General features: G+C 43.2%; 1 protein-coding gene across 1 annotated transcript in view; it reads left to right on the forward strand.

The window, feature by feature from the left end:
• KIF26A (kinesin family member 26A) overlaps positions 1-20,905 on the forward strand; it is a 103,678-nt gene that overhangs the window by 32,038 nt on the left and 50,735 nt on the right. Inside the window, exon 3 of the mRNA XM_068947646.1 lies at positions 3,394-3,894. Within this exon, the coding sequence (XP_068803747.1) occupies positions 3,394-3,894 (501 nt within the window). The remainder of the gene's footprint in view (positions 1-3,393; positions 3,895-20,905) is intronic.

Raw genomic sequence — 20,905 nt, forward strand, 5'->3', positions numbered from 1 at the left:
GGGGGGGCTTGCTGGGCTCTCCAGTGCAGTTGTCCCTGGTGGGACCCTTTGTTTTATGAGTAACAGTGTTTGAGCCTCTGGAATTTGACCGCCGCTAACAAGTGGAGGGTGAAACTAGAGTTTTGGCGTCTGTAGCGAGAGGGAAGCTCTCCACGTTGCTGCCTCGCAGCGTTTGGCTTTATCCTGCCGTTGGGAAGCTAAGAAACGTGCTTGGAAAGTCGGCGTGACAAATACAGCGCGGCTTATTTACGCCCGAAGGGACTCTTCCCCCTTGAAGCACAATAGGCTGAGGTGGTTTTGGAGCACGGCGTTGAGTAAGGGCTTGTACGCCCTTAGGTCTAATTTTAGTCGAGGCGCCAGACCCGCTAGCGACTTGCGTGTTGGGCAGCCTCGCCCTTCCGTCGGCAGGGCCGCAGCGAGGATCGCTTTAACGGCTTCCCCCCGCCGCCTCCCTCGTGTGCGGGCGGCACGTTTGGTCGCTCGCTTTTCTTTCTTTCCCCCTGTAAAACATGAGAGCGTAACTTCCACCCCAGGCTCGTCAGAGAGCGAGGCTGCCGAAGCGGAGGTTCCCTGGGAGCCGGCGTTGTCACCGGATAGCAAAACCTCTTTAATGGGCCTGGCTTAACTTTTAAGTGACGGCTAATGTTTTTAACAGTGACTTGTGCTTCCTCTGCCCCTTCACGCCCAACCATTAGCCAGGTGTTTTTGTCGCGCAGAGTGGAAAAATAGAAGTAATCTAGCGGCACAGCTGGTCCCGTGGTGAGGCGCTGGAGGAGGGTGGCCACAGCTGCAGACCGGTGACCGCAGCACCGGCTGGAGCAGGTTACGCGGCTGCTCGCAAGCGCTTGGCAAAATACAAGCGCTGGAAATGGGAGGTTTTTGTTTTAAAGTGAATCGGAAGGTTGAAATCTGAAAGGCAGTGCGCTTATCTGATCTGTTCTGTGAACTTTTCAAGTCAATAATCTTTTCCCCCCTTTAGCATGGTAAACGTGGTAACGTGGTTATATCTGCGGTACGGGCCTGACTCTGGTCTATCGTACGCCGCAGACTGTGTTTATGGAACTAGAATTGGGGTCATTAATTTTCCCTACATCAAAAGGAGTCGTTTCTTTTAAATGAGGAGCCTGCTTCACCTAGTAATTCAGTTTAATTGCTCATTTGAAACTTTCGACGTTTGATAGCAATTTAAGCATTGCCAGATGAGCCTCACGCGGTCGGGGCCTGCAGGTGTTTCCTTCTGTGCCCAACTTGAATCAAAGCCACGAGCCCAGCGCTGGGCCTGGCCGCGGCCGGGCCGGCGCTGCCCTGACCGCCGGAAAGGGGCGTTTTCGGGGCCTGTTTGAATAGACGCTGTGTGTCGGCGTCTGCAAGAGTTTGCTTGGCGGGCTCTCCCTCTCGGAGAGGTTTCTGTGGACTGCGGCGCGGCTTGTTTTTCTTGGGAGATAGATTGCACGGTCTTTGTTTTGCCTGAGGCTTAATAGCGCTTGCAGCCCCGAGCCTTTATGTTTTTCAGTCTAACCAATACCACTTTCTCCTAAGAGGCTAGTGGGTTAGAAGAAAAGTTTCTAAAATACGGGTTTTTGCCTGCCTTTTTATTCATTAATTTAGTATTATCGTCTTCTGGGAGATTTGGAGGGAAAGAGCTTTCTTGCTTAGGACTGTAAGCAAATGCTACAACTTCAAAGACGGTTTTACCAGGGTCTATACCTCAATAAAGAGAAAAGAGACAAAAATTAAACTGTGCCTTTCATTTGAGCCTGTAAACCAGTTCACTAACGTGAATGCAATTTACTGTTCAGTCAGCAGCAAGAGTAGCTTCCTTTCGCCACAGAAGTGACTTTTTAAAAAAGTCATTACATAGACAATAATTTAGACTATTGAGAAAAAAGCAACTTTGGTTAACGGTTTTTGGCTGGTGGAGTGATGTGATGCTGGACGTACTGGTAAAGGTTTCTATCAAGACAGTACTGTACTTTGTGAGATGGGGTAAGAAGCTATTGCAGGAGCAGTCCGGGAGCTGAAAATGAAATGAATTGCATGCTTCTGCCGGAGAAGGTAAGCAGTGTTTTAGGACTTTCTGAATTGAGAGCAAAGGGAAATAGTGCAGTAGAAAGAGAATAATAAGCAAAGCCAAAGTACCCCTGCCAAGACTTCTTAAAAGAGTTTTATTGATGTGTGTTATAATTAAAACCAGAATTAGTTAGTTTTCCAGTAGGATCCTCATCTCCTAGAAAGCAATTGCAGTTTTGCATGAAGTAATACACTTTTTAAAATGCATGCTGATCTGGGGATACCCTGAGCGTATGTGGTGTGGCTGACTTACTAGCTTTGCCTGCCCTCGTTATTAACAAGCGAATTAAATATTTCCGCTTAAAATAATTAAACAAGTAAACCTTTTGGCTGCGCTGTGATTTCATTAAATCCTTAATTGTTTGGAGAGCTCAACGAGAGTGTGTGAAGTTGGTCAGTTTTACTGCATGGCATTAGTCTTGATAGCAGATTTACAACACAGCTGGATTTAATCTCTTGACTAATCTCTACAGTAGCTGGTTGGGGATGGGAAGGCGTTTGTGTGTTTTAGGAGATAGGTAACTCTATCTCTGAACTGGAAACACAGTGCTGGGTTTTAAAAGTGTCTGGGCAGCCTTAAAATGAACTAGCCAGGGGGAGGGGAAGAAAAATTGCTTTGTGGAAACAAAATAGGTGTTGCTTTTAAATCAGCTTCTTGGTGTGCACATTGTCACACCTTCACACATGGCTGTAGGCTCAAATCTATTTCTCATCAAAGCAACTGTAGCGGAAGGGAATATTGCCACCATCTGGGTTGCAAAGATCAGAAGTAACCGGCCTCGCTGTAGCAGAGGAGCCAGCTGTGGGCAGTACCACGTAAACTGTTTCTCACACCACTGGGTTAGTCATCTCTGAGGGTGAGGACAACAGAAGGTTTACCAGGTCATGCACTAATTTTTTTTGACTACTCTGAGGTCTAATATTGCTGGGTTTAAAATGGTGGTATGCCTTTGAAACGCATTGTGATATTTGTAGGGTCAGCATCAGAACTAACATTGTCCCTGTGCACGAGAAACATGGGCGTATTTGCTGTCTCAAAAGGAGAGTTAATTAGACGAATGAGTAGTTAGCAAGTGCACCACAGGCTCCACTGTTAAATCCTGATGATAATTCTCATGCTGGGCCTCATACAAATGAGGCCGCTTACGGTTTATTAATCAGCTGTGACCTGTGAGTCTTTTAGGGTATTCAGAGAAACCTGAGAGTTATCAGGATAGCTTTCAAGGACTTTGGTTGGTGAAGAGCAAGTCACAGAGAACTTTTCTTTCTCTTTCTTTCTTTCTACTCAAAATATATTTTTTTCTGCTTTCCCCCCTTCTTTAGGACCCACGATTTTCAGCTTTAATTTTTGACAAGCTTCAAGTGCCTGACTATTTACAGAAAAACAGGAATGAAGGAGAGAGCAGATGTGAAACTTGTGCCACTCACTTGAACCAGCTGAAGCAGGAAGCCATTCAGATGATCCACACCCTCAGCCAAGCCAGCCACCCCGAAATGCCTGACCTGCCGCCGGGCGCTGCCGCAGTGACCAGCATGGTGCCCCGGATGGTCACTGTCTCTTCCCAGAGAGACCTGCCACTCATTGCTGGGCCAGTGGGCAGACAGTCTGGAAAATCGCCAAATCTCTTCTCTGGGGCAGAGAGGAAGAAGGGACTTGGATGGCCTCAAGGTGCAGGCAGTTTTCCAAACTCTAGTGTTCAAGTCACAGTGGCCCCCAGCGGTCTCAGCAGTGCTCTGAGCTCCGTGACCATCCAAGCTCAGCAGTACCTTGAGGGCATGTGGAGTATCTCCAGGGTGAACAGCTTCTTGCCTCAGGCTTGTCTAGTAAGTAGCAATTATCGCAGGTTTGTTTATATGTGTACATGTGTGTGTATATACTGAGAAGTAAAGATCAAATTTTGTATGTGTACATATATATCTTGGCGGGAATCAGCTAATCTCTTTTAAACCGTGTTTCAAGAACTGAGGAGTTGAAAAAGCGCTTTGAATGATGTTCTATCAGATGTCACAAAGAATTTGCTTTCTTATCTCAGGTGGCGAGATCCTTTCCTCAGATGTCTTTGCACCTATTTTAGTTTCGTGTATGCAGGTGATGTTGTTTGGCTGTCACATAGCTGGTGACCACTTCAGAAAACATAAAAGGCCAGGTTTCTCACATGAAAAACTGGGAGCTTCGTGGAAGTTATGTCCAAGATGAACTCGACCCTCAAGTCTAATGCTGAATTTCTAAGGCTATGTTGAATTCAGTGGATGTTGTTGGTATACTGTGATAGAGAAATTTAATCTTCAGTTTAAATGTGTTGCAAAACAGTTGGCTCTGAAGAAGAAGGATGTTCAAAAGGTTGCTACAATGGCACATCTCTGTAAATGTCATTGCACTTAGATTGTAAGTGTTGCGGGTTGTTGGACCTGTGTATCCTATATTCATTATACGCTTTAAAAATGTAGGTCATCCTTGTGAGGAAGCAAAAAGCTTTACAGAGGGGCATGTTACCTTAAGAAGCAAGTTCATTATAGATTTGTAATTTTCTGTACAGATCTTTGGAAGGCTGCTAGGAAGAAGAGGATATAATGACCCTTTTTGACAAAGACTTATTTCTAAAGCACTTCCCCATGACAGTGGAGAGGGAGTGTGACGAGACACTGCACTGCTGCAGTTGCTGGCGTTCACGTGACGTGTACGAATAGAAATTCTTTGCTTGTCACTGAAAGACGTTTGTAGTACATTTTGCAACACCTGGGCCTTTGGGGCTAGACAGCTTTGAATTTGACATAAATAGCTTATATACTGTTGCATATAATCACTATCTAAAATTGCTTCATAGCTTTGAGCTGGCTGAGCTCCAAGATCACCTGAGATATTTAAGAGTGCTGTTGTGTAACACTACTGTTACAGGATGCTGTTGTGTTTGCTTCCAGTAAAGGCTTGGAGAACTGATTCTTCCCTCTGGTACTTCTCATTGGTATGGAAATATGTGAATGCACACCTCTGAGGGGTCCCCACTTAAATCCAGTGAATCTTCCCTGGTGTCACATTGCTCCCTGATGGCATTACATGGAGAAAAAGGGGAGGGGGGGAAAGGCCACTTCAGCTCTTCATAGTATTTGGGGAATGGCTGCAGTGAGTGGTGTTATCTAAAATGCTACTCAGTACATTAGGCATCACTCTGGCCAATGTAAGGCATGTGACACTACGGTATCTTTAAAATTCTGTGCATATCTCAGAAACAGAAAAAATAGGAACGTTACTGGCTTAAAGAGCCTGCACTCTCTGGAAGCAGTATTTCCATTTCCCTGCTCAGTCCTTGTCTGCCCTTACTCTTGTCTTAAATATTTCACTAGCACCCAGCTCCACATTTCTTCCTGTTTAACCATGCTGGCTGATAGATGTGGTTTTCCCTAACCACTGCATTATTCTGAGATAAAATTGAGTTACCTCGTTTAACCCCTATGAAGAAAAACCACATGTATAAAATGCAACAGAGCTTAAGCGTGATCTAGAAATGTGCAAAAATCAGTAGCCTAGAAAACAGTGACCTTTAGTTAAGAACAAACACCGTTAGACTGTGAGTGGTCTGGATGTGATCCGGTAAACTGCAAGGCCAGTTTAGATTTAGAAAACAGTTTCTGGAGAGAAGCTAGTTTTTTTTTGTTTTTTTTTTTTTTAAAGCCCAAATGAAGTTATTAAAGACTGGTGTGCATCTCTCCCGAAATTCTGTTTTCTGTGCCTCTTCGAATTGTCTTACTGCCTTTTTTATTATTATAGGGGCCTCGTGCCTGATGAAGCTACTTGGGTAAGGCAGAACATGCCCCCCACCCAACACTTTTCCCAGGACGAATCACAGGTGGTGGAGGAAGCAGACCTGGGAGGGATTTCAGGGGTTGGCTAGTCTAGCCCTCGCCTAGGCTGACAACCACCAAAGGACATGACATTCTTGTCCAGTGGCTTGTCTCACCTCACAGTTTTGTAAAGACTGAGATTTCACAACTTCTGTTGGTTGTCAGTTCTGATATTAAACTTCCTTTCTCATTACAAAGATTTTCTTGATTTTTTTTTTTAAAACTTAATCCCCAGTGCTGTAATTTAAACGTGCTATTCCAGTTGCCAGTTAATAGACATAGAGAAGAGTTTATTCTGTTCCTCTTCCTAGCTATACTTTATGTATACAAAGTTGGTTATCATGTTTCTCTTTAGTCTCTTCTATATTAAAAAAAAAAAAAAACACCCAAAACTAAACCTTCAGCCTTTCCTTGTTGGTCATGGTTTCTAGACTTATGATCAGTCTTGTAATTTTCTCTAGATTGTCACTTACTGGCACATATCCACCTAAATAGCAGTGCCCCAGATTGAATATATTGTTCCAGATGAGGCCTCACCAAAATGAAGAGGTTGGTGGACACCCGAGAGAGATTTCTTCTTTGTTCTTCAGACTGCTGAGTTTCGCTGGAATCAAAGAAAACCTCAGGGTTGCAGTTGTGGAGCAAATCTTCAGAATACAGCACCATTGTAGCCAGTATAAGACATAAACAGATCAGCTTATTTCCATCCATGCTTACATACATGCTTTTGGTTGTTCTTTCTTTAAGTTGGAGATAGGGTTTAAGTTTAAGATTAACCCTGGAGAGGGCTGTGGAAGATGCATGTATTTGGAGGTGTCCTTTCTTAACAATCTATCTCCTCTTCTTGTGCAACAGGGCTGGTCTGGCTTGAAGAATTCTGGAGGAAGGAAAACAAAAGTGGTAGAAAGGATAACACTGAAACACAGAGAAGATGATTTATTATGTGATTCATTATGTAATGTGATTGCACCTTGGGAGTCCTCAGCCCCTTTTAAGCAAGATACTGCAGACAAAAAAGATGGCCCCTGCCCGGGGAGTTTATACTCTCAGTTGTGATGTTAGTTATTTTGACTACTCTGTAAAAACTGCTATTTCATTCAAAATCTTTAACTTTCCCTTTTTTCTTATGAGAGGGGGGTTCTCAGAACAAGTGTTGAATAACAGTTTCCTACCCAGGAGTTCAAGTACTTTACATCTCGGTGATTTAACTCAGTGCTGCATGTGAAGTAAGCATGACTCATCTTCTAAAGACTGGGAGGCAGACATAGATAAAGGCTGGGATTTGTCTCAACTGTTTTTAGCTGCCAAAAAGACAGATGTTTATTCTAAGGTAATAGCCTGGGCTTCCTTTATAGTTAAGGGAGAGCAAGAGGCACCTCCACAAGGCACTTTATCCTTCTTGTCTGAGACATCTGTCTTGGCTCGACTTGTCCGCTGAAGGTGCTGTCACTGCGTTGATGCTGGCGGAGCCCGTGTGGGTGACATGGTGCAAGGCCCGCTCTCCGACTGGCAACGTGTCTGCCCCGAGCTGCCTCCCTGCGGCCTCGCAGAGGGCGAAAAGCACTGCAGGGTATGTCTGCCAGACCGCAGGAGACCCAGCATGAACCCTTCATTTCTCCAGGATGCATATTTTTTATTTATGGTTAGTTTTAATAGTGAAGGTGGTGGAATTGTTGGCGGATAGAAAAAAAAAAAAGACCACATTTCTGTTTTTTTTTTTTTTTTTTTTCATTTTCTTCCCCAAGCTCGCATGCATTACCTCCTAATGTCACTTAAGATTGCAAAGCCACTTCTGGGCCGAATGCTTGGGCTCAGGATTACAGAAGATCGTAAATCTGTAATAAGTGTTTGGAGCTCAAGACTGAAAATCCATTTTATGGATTATATATTTTTGGAACAGGAATATGTCTTTTGAAGTGTGGTATGGGTGCTGCCCAAACCAAAATAGTAACTGTGGGCTTCAGGAGCCATGAAGAGGAACAATAATTAAGGACCTGGAAGAAGGTCCAGGGAGGGGAAGAACTAGGATCACAACCAAGGTGCAAAAGGTGACGAGCGTAATCAGTTGCTTTACCCAAGTGGCCTGTCGTGAAAAATTGCAAAGAATAATAACCAGCAGCACTGATAAGTAGTTTGACCAGACAGTGAACGGTGTGGAGGGAAGAGAGCTGACATATCAGCTGTCTTGCACAAGAGTTTTGTGGTGGAACACTGGCAGCTTTAATTAATAAATAGTTTTTTATATTGATGCTTTTAAATCTAGACTTGACAGCTGAATACAAGGTTACTACTCAAATGGAACAACAACATATGTTAGCAGCGCTCAGCCTTACCGCTCAGTTTAATACAGAAACAGAGTTACAAGGGGAATTTAGGCTTCATAGTTACATTGGAATTTGGCTGAGATGTTAAAAATTAAAACCACTGAAAGCACATTGTACCCTTATTAGAAGTATTTGCATGTGTTGCTTATTATGGAGAAAAGAGGTCCAACAGTATGTTTGCAATTGACTATGTTATGTAGTATATAACACCGCGTACTAATAAAAGTGGTAATGTAGCCTTTGCATGTGCTGCAAAAACATTGCAGTGAAATAGAGCTTGTTTTGCAAATTGCTTTTTCTTTCATCTTATGCAAAATGAAATTCTTGCCACACTATTTTTCTAATTCACATATAAACAAATGGTACTGGTTATAAGGCAAAGTATTCTGTCTCCGTAACTCTTTACTAGTTTCTTAGTTGCTTTAAAATACTAAAAAATGCACCATTAGGAAACTGGGAAAGTTGGAATACGAGAAAAAATGACGTAAGTAAAACTTTTAAAGCATATATATCTAAAATTGCAAATTTATCAGTATTCCCATGTATGTCCCTTAGCTTATTCACAAATTTTAAGTTAAGCGTACATTTATGGCCTGTTTCAGGTGTGTGGGAGGGTCAGGGTGGGGACCACAGTGCATGTAAGCTGGTGCATATACTCTGAAATTAAAGGAGTTATGTTCATTTATTTTTATGTGCAAAATCTTTGAACGTTATTTTAGTCACAATTCCAAGTGTCTTGCTGTTCCTGGGAATAGATCTACTTACCCTAATGTAATCCAGATGGATTTATCTGAGGGTACAGTTCAGCCCCTGTTAACTCTCTAAATCTGCTTTGTTTGTTCATAATGAGGATGACTTACATTTTGCGTAGAAGATATAATAAAAAGCTGACTGTGGAAAACAGAAGAAATGACAAGATTTACTTTCCAGCATTTACGTTTTTACATTGATAAATGTCACACAAAATGGATTTTTTAATTAATTTTTAGAATCTTTCTTGATAGCTTTTGAGTGACCTTTTATTAGTACAGTGCGTGAAATATACTTGAGGATCTTGTAACGAAACAAATTAAATATGGTGCTTTGACCATAAATCTCGTCTATGAGTCACTTGGATGACTTTGAGCGCCGGGGCGTTTCTACGACTCCATGTATAAACCTTGGCTTTGCAGAAGTCAGTAAAAAGCCTGGACTGTCAGTGGGGCCGGGACTCCATAGAGGCTTTTCTTTTTTCCCTTTAGCTTTAGTTGTGTTGGTGCTACTGCTCTTAGGGAGGAAGTACATAAAAGAAGGGAGGTTGGCAAGAAAAAATCTTCAAAGCTGGTGTTGGTTACTCTCGCTAACAAGTCCGAGCAGCAGAAGGAAAACTTTTGATCCAAGTTATGAAATGTTCTTGCCCATTAACCCAATTTATAGCCCCCCCAAAAAAACCCAACAACCCCTCTCTTTGTCGGAGATGGGCAGCGCTGCCTTGCATAGCGCTTTGCTGCCTTAGCAGATACAGAGGAGAGGGATAGTGTGGGGGAATGACACTGGTACCAGTGCCTTGTGTTCAGGCTCACGAGTGAGACCCTGCCCCAGCCACCGGATTAGCAGATGAGATTGGAAATTCTGAAATGTACCTAAGGCTGAAGGTTAGAACTTCAGCCTTAAACCTGCACGTAAAAACATAGTCCTACATTTTGTTTAATTGTGAAGAATCCCATGCTCTTTCTTTTTCTTTCTTTAAAAATTGCCTCCAGTATAGGATTCTGACCAAGAAAATGAGGTTGTTTTTTAAAGTAAACCCCAGGTATCACAGCGAGTCAGGATAAAATGGTAAGAGTTGGCATAAGGGATGTTGCCAGCAAGATGGAAATTAGCATTTTCTTAGGTGATGGTGTGGATTTTATCTCTTTACATCGTGTATCTGATGCTTCTGCCACAGTGTCAGTTTGACCGTTGTGGGACAAAGTAAGGATAAGGAGTATCCTCAGGATTCAGACCCTCTTGTGGCTCAAATTACCACCTGAAAACACAGTTCTTTTGATCCTTCACTCCTCTAGGCTAAGCAATTATTATTATAGCTCTCGCAGGGAAACAAGTCCATACTAGCCTTTGTTGACAACTGAAGTCAGCAAGCAATCATGAAGAATGTTGGCCCAGACTTCACCTGTACTCATCAAGGGTAGATTTAAGACAAGCAGACTTTAGAGATTATTTGCAAATGATAATCTGTAAAATTCACCTTTGTTGTGTCTCATCTTATCTCAAGGCCTGTTACTGAGGCTAATTGCCTTCAAAACTTCCAGAAATGCTTAGTGTAACTTCCTGAGTAGCTTCCTGCAAATACCGTGGGACTGGACATTTTTCTGTACAAAGTAGCAGAGGGAGGTAGGTCCACAGGTCTTGCTCTCATCCAGCAAGTGTATCATAAGATACACTTTAAGATAGAAAATCTCCCTCTTTTTTTTTTTTTTACTCCAAATATTTAATTTTTCTGCTCTTCCTCATGAACTAGTTTCTTTGTGATGGTCTTATCTGTTCACCCAATTCGCTTCAGTTTCTTTTACTTCCCGCTAGTCCGTTTATGCTATGCATATGCTCCATTCTGGGCTCTTCAGGGTACTAATTGTTAATCAGCACACCCCATTTTTTTCCCCTCTTGGAAACTGCCTTACAAGAAAGGTTCTTAGTTTTTGCCCGGACTTCGCAAGTGACATCAGACACTTGAGAAAGACTCCTTTTTTTATATGTCTGAAGCAGAAATAATTTCGTAAGATCAGCGTTGCTCTGCATTGTTGTTATGGGTGGTAGTTATGGGCGGACTGCGGCAGAATGATGTCTCACAATTGCAGCAGTGAGTGCAGCAGAAACTCGGATAGATCCAGGCTGAGCTCACTTGGTCATATGAAGGCTGGTGGAGGAAAAGTCTTTCACAACAGTCCTGTGCATGCCAAATGGAAGGAATTGATTTACGTGGCTGCACTTGAAGTGAGCATTGCCTAGTTGTCTTACTTGGGTAAAATGAGATTGAACACCATACGTTTCTTGGAAGGCACTTTGAATTTAACGTTTTCTACATAGGCTGAGTACTAGAATGGTGGCGCGTCCAGGTAGCGGGACTTCAGGGAGTCAGAAGAGCAGACTGGGCGCAGTGCGAGCGTTGCCAGATGCATCTCCCGTTGTCTTTTGGCATGAGCGGCTGTGCATGTGGCAAATACTGATGCTTTTTATTATTGGAACTAGAATCACCACTGAATGTAGCTTTTGAAAGGAAGTTTAAAAAGCATCAATAGAAAATGTATCTATATTTCTGTTTCAGCACTTGGGAGACAATTTATGATATATAGAGTTCATAGATGTTTCAAGCATTTCATATGTGTGTATTTAATGGAAATAGATTGCCACTTTACTGAACAGAGTATCAAATCAACTCTGTTAATTGAAAAAGATTTTTCACATTATTGCTAATGATGTGACACGTTTTTGTTAGAGATGGTACATAAAATACTGCTAGTTGAAATGGCATTAATGTATGCATTTAAAATCCTTTTTTTCATTTATGTGCCTTATTGATTTTATTTCATTGTTGGGAAGTAATGGATTTATAATTAGAATACAGTCACCGTAATCAATGATGAGATTATTAGACTTATAAATAGAACTTTAAGACTACGATGAGGTAATTTCCCAGTATAACGAAGGATCAATAATTAGAGGTTTGCTTTGAATCTTAAAGTAGTACTTGTAAGATTCAAGTGTGAAACACTTTTAGGGAAGTGAGTCCATATAAATTGCTATACAAACTGATGTTGTGGTTAGGTATTTTCCAAACTTGGCAATTAAGCAATTTTCAAAGTATTTATTTTTCTTTTAAGTTTCGTGCTTTCAAGGGCTTTTCCAGCTTTTTAGCTACTGAAGGTGCCCTGACTGCTTGTGAGTTAATATCCCTGGTTTGTATAGCTGCCACTGTCTCAAAATTGGTTTTGTTCTGTTCTGATCATCTTATTTGAAGGAAGCATTTGAAAGGTGCCATAAGCAGGAGGCCTCTGATGGATTTGTTTGATGCTGTTGGGCAAAGATAATGGATCTGCCATCCAGAACTTTCCCCCTTCCACTTCTCAAACTCACAGTGATAAAGTCAGGCAAGGCGGTCAGCTGGTGTAAGGGGGAAGATGCGTAGTGGAAGGATGAAGAAGGGGAGAGGGGACTCATGTAATGACTGGCTTGGGAAGGGTCTAGGTTTACTCTGTCTATGCAGAGTAGCAGTGTGAGAATCTGCTTCATGCTCTGACCAGCCTCTCCTGATGACTTTCAGGTACTCACAAGGGCCTATGGGAATAGCCCAACCTCCCGTTACTGTGTTGAGCTAAAACTCTAGCGTAGAGATTGGGTAGGAATGATGAGAACAAAGGAAACATCCTCCTGGGTTTGAGCTGCAGTCCATCTAGCCCAGGGCTACGTGTCCAGCAGCGGAAGTTGGAGATGCTGTTTAGGGGGAGCCCTGGAGCCTGGCCACTCTCTGCAGTCTGCTCATACTCCCCAGCACCCACAATTAGGGGATGAGAAAGCACATCTCTGTGTGTTCCCTTTAGTATCTGTGTTGTCCATGAATTTGTCTAGCCACTTTTTTACCTGGCTCATACGCTTTGCTTCTACAACCTTCTGTATCAGCAAGTTCCTTAAGTTCACTACTCCAGTACAAAGGAGTACTTAGATTCTTTCATCTCTTTCATACCTGATATCCTGTTAGTTTCATTGAATATTCCCTAGCCCTTATATTGCAGATTTGATGAACAGCCGTTCTGCATTCAGCTTACCTACCACCCTCATGATTTTGTAAACCTCTGTCAGATGCCCCTCAGCCTTCTCCTCTCCAGACCAGAGCCCCAGCCTTTTTCATCTCTCCCCATAAGGCAGCTGCTCCATCCCCTTGATCGTTTAGTTGCTTATCTCCGTCATTTCCCCCTCCGCTACCTCAGTCTTGAGATGCAGGACTAGAACTGCACTGGTACTGAATATGTGGACACCCTTCTTCTTGTTCTCAGCACCCTGTCTCATGATGCCTAAGCTTTGTTTGTTATTGTTGGCTGCTGCTACATGTTGAACTGATGATCTCAGAGAACTGTTAATGACTCTTAGATCTTTCCTGGGTTGTAACTGCCAGTTCCAAGTTTAGCAACATTTAGGTGTGGTTTAGATTATCTTTCCCTAAATACATGGTCTTTATCTGTGTTGAACCTTGAGTGGGCACGTCTTTGCCCACTCAAGTTTGGGAAGTTCTTCTGGAATTCCTCATCATTGGCATGGCATTTGACTACTTTAAAGAGCTTTGAGACATCTGCAAACTTGGAGATTTCACTCCAGTCACGATGAATCATGACTGCTACGTGACTTCTGGGTGGGGAGTAAACAGCAGGTCAGCAATGAACAGCAGCAAGGGAAAAGGAGTAGCACTGCGCAGCTCCTTCCCTATACTGGAAGCTCAGCGTCTTTCAACAATTATCATATGGTCTGAGCTGTCCTAGACGGATGCTGGTCCATGAGTTTGCCTGTCACTGAGCCTTGTTCTGTAGATTTGGATGTGTTAAAGACCCAATTCGCTCTTCATATAACTAGGTCTTATACCTCTTCAAGCAAGATATTAGTCAAGAGGTACCTTGCTCTTGGTAGCTGACAGGCAAATTAGTCCCAAAGGATGTTCTCTTTAAAGCAGTTATATTTAATATATAGGCAGTCTAAGCGTGAATGAAATAGAAATTAGGTATGACAGTCTCCATCCACCTTTGCCTTTTATTTGCTGGCATTATATTATAATATGATTATTATAATAAAATTATAATAACAAGGACCTGTAATTCTTGGGAGTGTGATTACCCCATTTTGCGGAATGGAGAAAGCAAGGCACAGTGAGATTTTAACCGAGTTGCCTAAAGTTGTAGAGAAGTTTTGCTGCAGTCAGGAAGACGACACAAGCTCTCCTCATTCAAAGTTCTGTACATGTCCACTGTTTATCTTTTGTTCGAAGATGCATCTGGCCATTGGAAATTATCCTAATGGAAAAGCATTTGTCTCCTAGTAGGAAAACAAATCCTGAGCTGATGGAAATTTGCATTATTATGAGCTTGTTAATGAATTCCTTTGCCTGCTCATATCAGTGTCTGACAAAGAGCAGGGATTCAACTGTATATTTGCCGTTTGAATAAGCAGTTTATTTTTAATTTTGACTGCAATGATAAATTAAAGCACCCTGAGCAGTACACGGCTATATGTTTTGGCTCTGGCTTCGGAGGATGTAACTACTGTAATACATGTCAGCAGGGAGGGTTTAGAGCAACATTTTCTGATGCTTGCCCGGAGGCGTTAGAAGAAACAGTTCCTCTACTCTGGCTGTTTTAAATCCACGGCACATAAAAAGTCGTGATTTGAGAGTGCTTGGGTACAGCGGGAACTACCTTTTTTTGATACCCCTTTGATACCCCTTTTTCATGTTACCCTGACTTTCCAGCTGGCAAGTTTACATGTGCAGACGGGAAGGTGGAATTTGTTTGATAAGTGGTCAGATAGCTGTGATAGCTGGATTAATATCTGGGTTACTAACACAGGTTAAGGGTTTGGATCTTCGCTGCCAAAAATCACAAGCAGTCTGTGCAGCATGCCCAGAATGGGCCTCATTCTTGAACCCACATATTAATCCAAAAAGCAAGGGCCCCGAGTTTGCCTGCGAATCTCCTATGTGGCACTCAGTCCTGCCTGAGACAGCCGACTGGCACTCCTGTTCTTCTTTAATTGCATCTTTCTGTGTTTCTCTCCTTCTGCCTCCTTTTCAGAGTTCAGCAATATGCCAGGCATTAGCAACTCTCTCAGCTGAAACTCGGTTTTGGGGGAAAGGGACGTATCATGCTCTGCATTGGATTCACATTGAACACATGATGCGTGTCTGACACTGCAGGTTTAGGTGCAGGTTACTAGAGATGGCATCCTTGTTACCACGTTGCAGCTGCAGGTTATAGAATGACTACTGTAGTGTATTTTAGTTATAAAATGCCCTAGTATTTTATAATGAGCCTCAGCAGAAACACTATCAGGTGCTAGTAAAAAGTTAATCCAGAACATGTTTCAGTTCAGCCTGGCCTATACTGCCCTACTAACTTTGCCTAGTGCTATTCAGTCCGAGAGGGAGATATTTAGCATAGAGGATGTATGCAGGACTTCATCCACACTTTCCACACTTGGGGAAAAGGAGGGTTGTTAGTGTGAGCTTTATCCAGGTCAAGATTTACATCATATTTGTTCCAGTTAGCAGGAGCAGGTCATAGAGTTTTAGCATGAAACATTTGGGGGGAAGATTATTTATTGTTTTATAATGTACAAACAGTAGCTTTAATATATTCTAAAATTGTTGCACCAAGCAATTTTTATAATTATAATTTAATTAGCACTGTTGTTCTAGTTTTAAGGTGAACAATGATCAGTTAGAGCAAATCCTCAAAACTCTGTCTTGCTGCCTGCTAGTCATAATGGGGTAAAAGTTACTTTAAAAAGAAAAAAAAAAAAAAAGCTGCAGTACCGACTCAGAGGCCTGGCTTTGCTAGAGCCCCACATGCAAGTCACTTTTGAAGTTCTGCTGAAAGCTTTCATTATGGGACCAATTTTTGGAAATGAATCATATTGAATTCTGACTTTGATTACATGGATGCCTATCAGACATATGGATGCAACTGCATGGATGTTAGTGCAAACGAGAATAAAATGTTGATGCTTTTTGCAATTTTCTCCATTCCCTCTTCTCTGAAGCTGTCCTTGATACTTATGTTTAGCCATCATATCCGATTACTTTCTTTTGCAACTGTATCCAACTTTCTTGGGGTTTTTCTTTCTGGTTTTCTTTTACCATCACAGTGCTATTCAGGGATTAATTTATTTTTACCCATGTAGATTTTTACATTCCATTTTTTTTCTTGCCTGTCGCCAAGCTCTCGTTTTGCACGAATTACAGAGGCAAAGTGGCAGCGCTAGCCTGGCTTTTTTGGCTCTCTGGACAAAGGTCAGTGTCCAGAGAGTGGAAATATTCAGGAAACTGGAAACATTATGGCTTAATTTTTGCCTTTGGACATCAAACTTGTTAAGAGCTTGTTAGGGTTGTAATTGTCCTTTAGGAGAGGAACGGTCTTGACAGAACGTTGCGTACCTGGAGATTTAATCTGTGGCGAACTTATCGACAACGTAATTTGGGACAAGCCCGACTTGTTCCAACCTGCGCAGACGTTTCCTGCCGCTCGGTCACGGCAGGGAGCCCGCGCAGCGGGATTCGGAGACGGGGAAGGGGACTGGCGAGCTCCCGGCTTTTTCGTTTCGCGCCTCCTGGCACCCCTGCGCAGCGGGGGGACGTAGGGCACCGTCGGCTTTTCCTGCCCGCGCCAGGGGCCGTCGGGGACGGCCTCCCGGGTGTAAAGGTGCCAGCTAGAGTATTGCTTCAGGCATGGCGGAGGTGAGGCCTTATAAAGCAGTTCTGGAAATCCACCCTCGGAGGATTAGCTGGTTTCCAGAGGGTTAATGACTTTTGCCCCCCCCCCCCTTTTTCTTAGAAAATTAAGAACCATTAATCTCCGCATGCGGAGGCCTTATGACATTTAAAATATTCAGTGCAGTCAGTAACGCTTTATAGTGACAAGGTTGTGATTTCTGCATTTGTGCATGAGTGATTTATGCAAATGTAGTAAACAGCGAAGCGCAGTTCCCTTTCAGCAGCGCATCCTGGCGTCTCCTCCCTGTGCAGACCTGCTTGAAAAAAAAAGAAGGGGGGGGGAAAAAAAGGCCCTGCAGAGTTGCTCCCATTCCTCTGGAGAGTTGGGTTTTCCACGCACAGTCCCCAGAAGAACACGGTGTAGACGGAGATGAGGGAAGTGCATGAGGTAATTCCTGCATTTAATTTAAAAACAAAGCCCCCTTCGTCTTATTCTTAACCCTTCAGGAGCTGTACGTGAAACAAGCTGCAACTGTTGTGTGACAAGCGGGAGCGCGTGGGAGGGTCCCACTGCGGGTGTTGTTTAGTTTTCCTACCTCAGGGCAAATGACTTGGACCTGACAAATTTGCTCATACCTGAACTGGCTTTTCGGGAACCAGCAGCAGTTCTGGTCTGCGACTGCGAAGATGGATGTACGGGTGGAGCTGTCTGTCTTGATGCTTTGGTTTCCTCCCTGTCTTCCCCTCATCCTCTGGTTTCTCTGTCTCCCAGAATCGTCTTTGCTTTCCCTTTCTCCCCAGGAGGTGCTGGTTCCTGGTGGCAGAGATGCACCAGCCTTGGCGGTGCCGGGGGCTCCGGGCTCCTGAGCGTCCGGCCCTGGTGTCTCAGCGCACGCGACGCCCGATGTGCGCGTGGGACAGTGCCCACGAGCAGCCTTTGCTGACTTTCAGCACCGCTGGTGTTTTAAACCTGGTTGTGCCTGCCGGAGCCAGAGCCGATAGCCGGATGCAGCGATCGGGCTATGCACAGGTAGCAGCAGGTAGCACTTGAAAATGCATTTTCAAGGCGTTTTCTGTTGGCGAAGGCCCATTTTCCAGAAGTGATGTAAGGACTTAGGAGCCTAATGTCCATGGGATGGTGGCCTGTGGATGCCCAGGGCACGTCTCCTCAGGCAGGGCAGGCAGCTGCATGTCAGGTCCTGCTGAACCTGCGCGGCCACATGCGGGGACACGGACCTGGGGACGACAGCGGACGTCAGGAGAATGGGCAAAACAGGAACGTGGCAGTACCTGATTGTGTGGACGCCTCCCGAGTCACTTTTGGAAAGGTGATCTGAGCTCCCAGATTATTTACCTGTGCTGAAGCGCTGCCCTAGCTACGGCTGCTGGCAGCAGTGACCCTGCTGTCCTGATCAGCAGAGAGCTGAAAATGACTGTGCTAGGAAATGATTGCACTTTGCATGGTGCAAGCAGTCCTTGAAACGAATCCTAAACATGGAAGAACTTGTTTGGCTTTTCCCAGCTTGTCAGTATGCAGCAAAATTGATGTTACTTCTGTGTTTGAGAATACTAATTGAGGCATTGAAGACTTGATGAAAAAGATATGGGTTGTCTGTACCTACACTGGTCTTCTGATAAATTCATCTTGCCTGTCTTTCTTCCTTTTGTTACCCTCTCCAAGAATGACTGTCTTCCCCTTGGATTCCCCTCATCCTCCTTTGATGTAAATTTCTTGCACAGAGCTGCAAATAAAACTTCTGAATTCATCCAGAAATTGCAGTCTGAGTTTTCAAAAAGGATTATTGATGCTGGGAATGGCAACTTATGGACATCCTGCTTGAGATACCTTGGGTAGGAAACTGATTTTTGGTAGGTATTGAGTCTCTGCCATCTGAAAAATCATGTTTGACTTGGATATTTTAAGATAGATGCTTGAAAATATGTCCCAAACTAGTACTAGTCTCTTTTAGAAATGTAGGCTTTTAAGTTCCAGAAAGGGGAAAAAAAAAAAGCATGTGTTATCCATTGCTTGTATTTTTATTAAATATGAATAGCTTTGAAGAGAATAGAGCTGCTGGAAGACGAGCAGAGCGGTTACAAAGGAAAAACTGGCCTGGGTAACAGGTTTCATTGAATTCTTACCAATCTGTTACACTATGCCATAAAATTCCATGAAGTATCATGTTAACTCTGCAGAGTTCACCTTTATTTTTAGATTATGAAGTTGTTACTCTGAAGTACGATTGGTTAGGAACTCCTTTCTTCTTCTGCATCTTTGTTTCAATATTTCACTTAAATATATGATTTCCTCTGTTTCGAAATCCTATTGTCTAACATGGTCCTGCTGAAAGTGAATGGAAAAATGTGTCTTGGGAATTCAGTTTGATCTTGTGATTTTTTTAATATCAGGCAACGGTGACATAAGACAGAGGGTTATGGTCGTCGGCTTGGCAGAATTTATGAGACCATTCAAATGCTTACATCAGCCTGTCCGGGGCTGGCTGTAGGGTTTCCCTCTCTTATGGCCACTATGTCGCTGGCCACTGTGTGCAGCTGCCCCTTGGAGTGCCTATTTGTGGGCCAGAAGTGCCTGCCATCAGCTATTTCTCATCACTTCTCTCTGGGAACCAGCCTTGCTTAGTCACTTTGCCCAGTTGAACTCTAGTTTCATCGCTTGGGTTTCTTCATTAGGTGAAGCATAGCACTGCGTGCCAATAACCACACAGGGCAGCGTGGCGTTACAGCTGATCCAGCAGCTTAGGCCAAAGATCATAAGTCCGCCTTTTCCTCATGGGCGTTTGATAGTTTCCGTGACATTGTGTGTGTCATGCGTTTTTCTGTCAGTTATTCTCTTTTATGCACCTGTTGTAGATTTCTTCATCCGTCAATTGCTTAAGCATGTGGTAAGCTCCGTCTATCGTATGCGTTGTGCATCAGTTTATGTCACATTTGGATGTTTCCTAGTCTGCATTATTTTTCTGTGCTATACACTTTCCGTGGTTGGTATAGGTCAGACCGCGCATTTCCTGCTTCAGTTTGTTAATGCTCCAGTACCTGCTTTATCCACCACTTATCTTCATTACTCCATCACCTAGTTTTAAGCAATTAACCACACAGGCAAATCAGATCCTTTTCCAAGCATCTCAGTTCCCGGCTATTTGTTTCACTGACAGTGGATTGCATCTGAGATAGACGGGCTTCCTTGCTTTCTAAGCCTGTGTTGCTGGCACACCATTTTTTGCGCTAGTCTTGACCTCTAGTGCTGCTTGGCCTCTACCCTTTCGCCTGTGTAGCATAAGAAGTCTAGTCTCCTGAGACTCTGTATTACAAAGAGGAGGGTTTCCGTGGATGTTTATTCAAAGTTTCCAGTTAGACTTCCAGAGAGAATAGCTTCACCAGGGTTAAGTTAATTGTTGAGAATATTGCCTTATGTCTTGGCCTCAGATGTCTTAGGTGAGGTCTGTAAAAGTATTTTTTTTTTCCTGTAGCAGTCTAGAGGAAAGCATTAGGCAGCCTCTTCATGACACTGATAGTAATATTAATCTTTAAAGAGCAGACTTTGGAAGAGCTGAGCGTACTTTCTTCTTGTTGGCTTCACTGGGAGCCGGGAACTCGGCACTCAGAACCTGTGGGAATGAGTCCAGTGAAACTCCAGACAGCTTTTCATATTTCAATCAAGCATTGCATGGTTGGCAGGGTGTTCTTTTACTTGATACCTAATAACTGGGTTGTCTCTGTTCTCATGAGAAAAACTCTGTATGGTTTTCAGTATATGAGAAAGGTGAGGGTGTGTATATGACTGGGAGGGCCCTATTACCATGTCTGCATATCTGTAGTTGTAAAGCATGATCTATGGCAGCACAAACTTTAAAATTTGGTGGCATCCCAGGAAGCATTTAATTGCATTTGCGCTTCATTACAAGGCTGTCTCCTTCTCTGGAATTTATTTTAGCTAATTAGTTGGAAATGTCAGAGTAGTATTTCAGATGACAGAAACACCATATATTATCGTACATGAAGCAATTAGCTTTTTTGACAAATATTTATTGTGGTGTCTTCTTTAATTAAGTTTTCAGTACTCTTAGACATAGAGCAGGCTCTTCCCTAAGAGGAGACTTCCCAGTGCTGTCAATGAGTATTTGACTGTTGTGACTAAATTGAACTTGGCACCAAAAGAGTTAATGGCCTAAGAATGAAGATATTGACATGACACAATTTTACA

This window comes from Struthio camelus, chromosome 5 (assembly GCF_040807025.1).
Source record: "Struthio camelus isolate bStrCam1 chromosome 5, bStrCam1.hap1, whole genome shotgun sequence".
NCBI classification, from domain to species: Eukaryota; Metazoa; Chordata; class Aves; order Struthioniformes; family Struthionidae; genus Struthio; species Struthio camelus.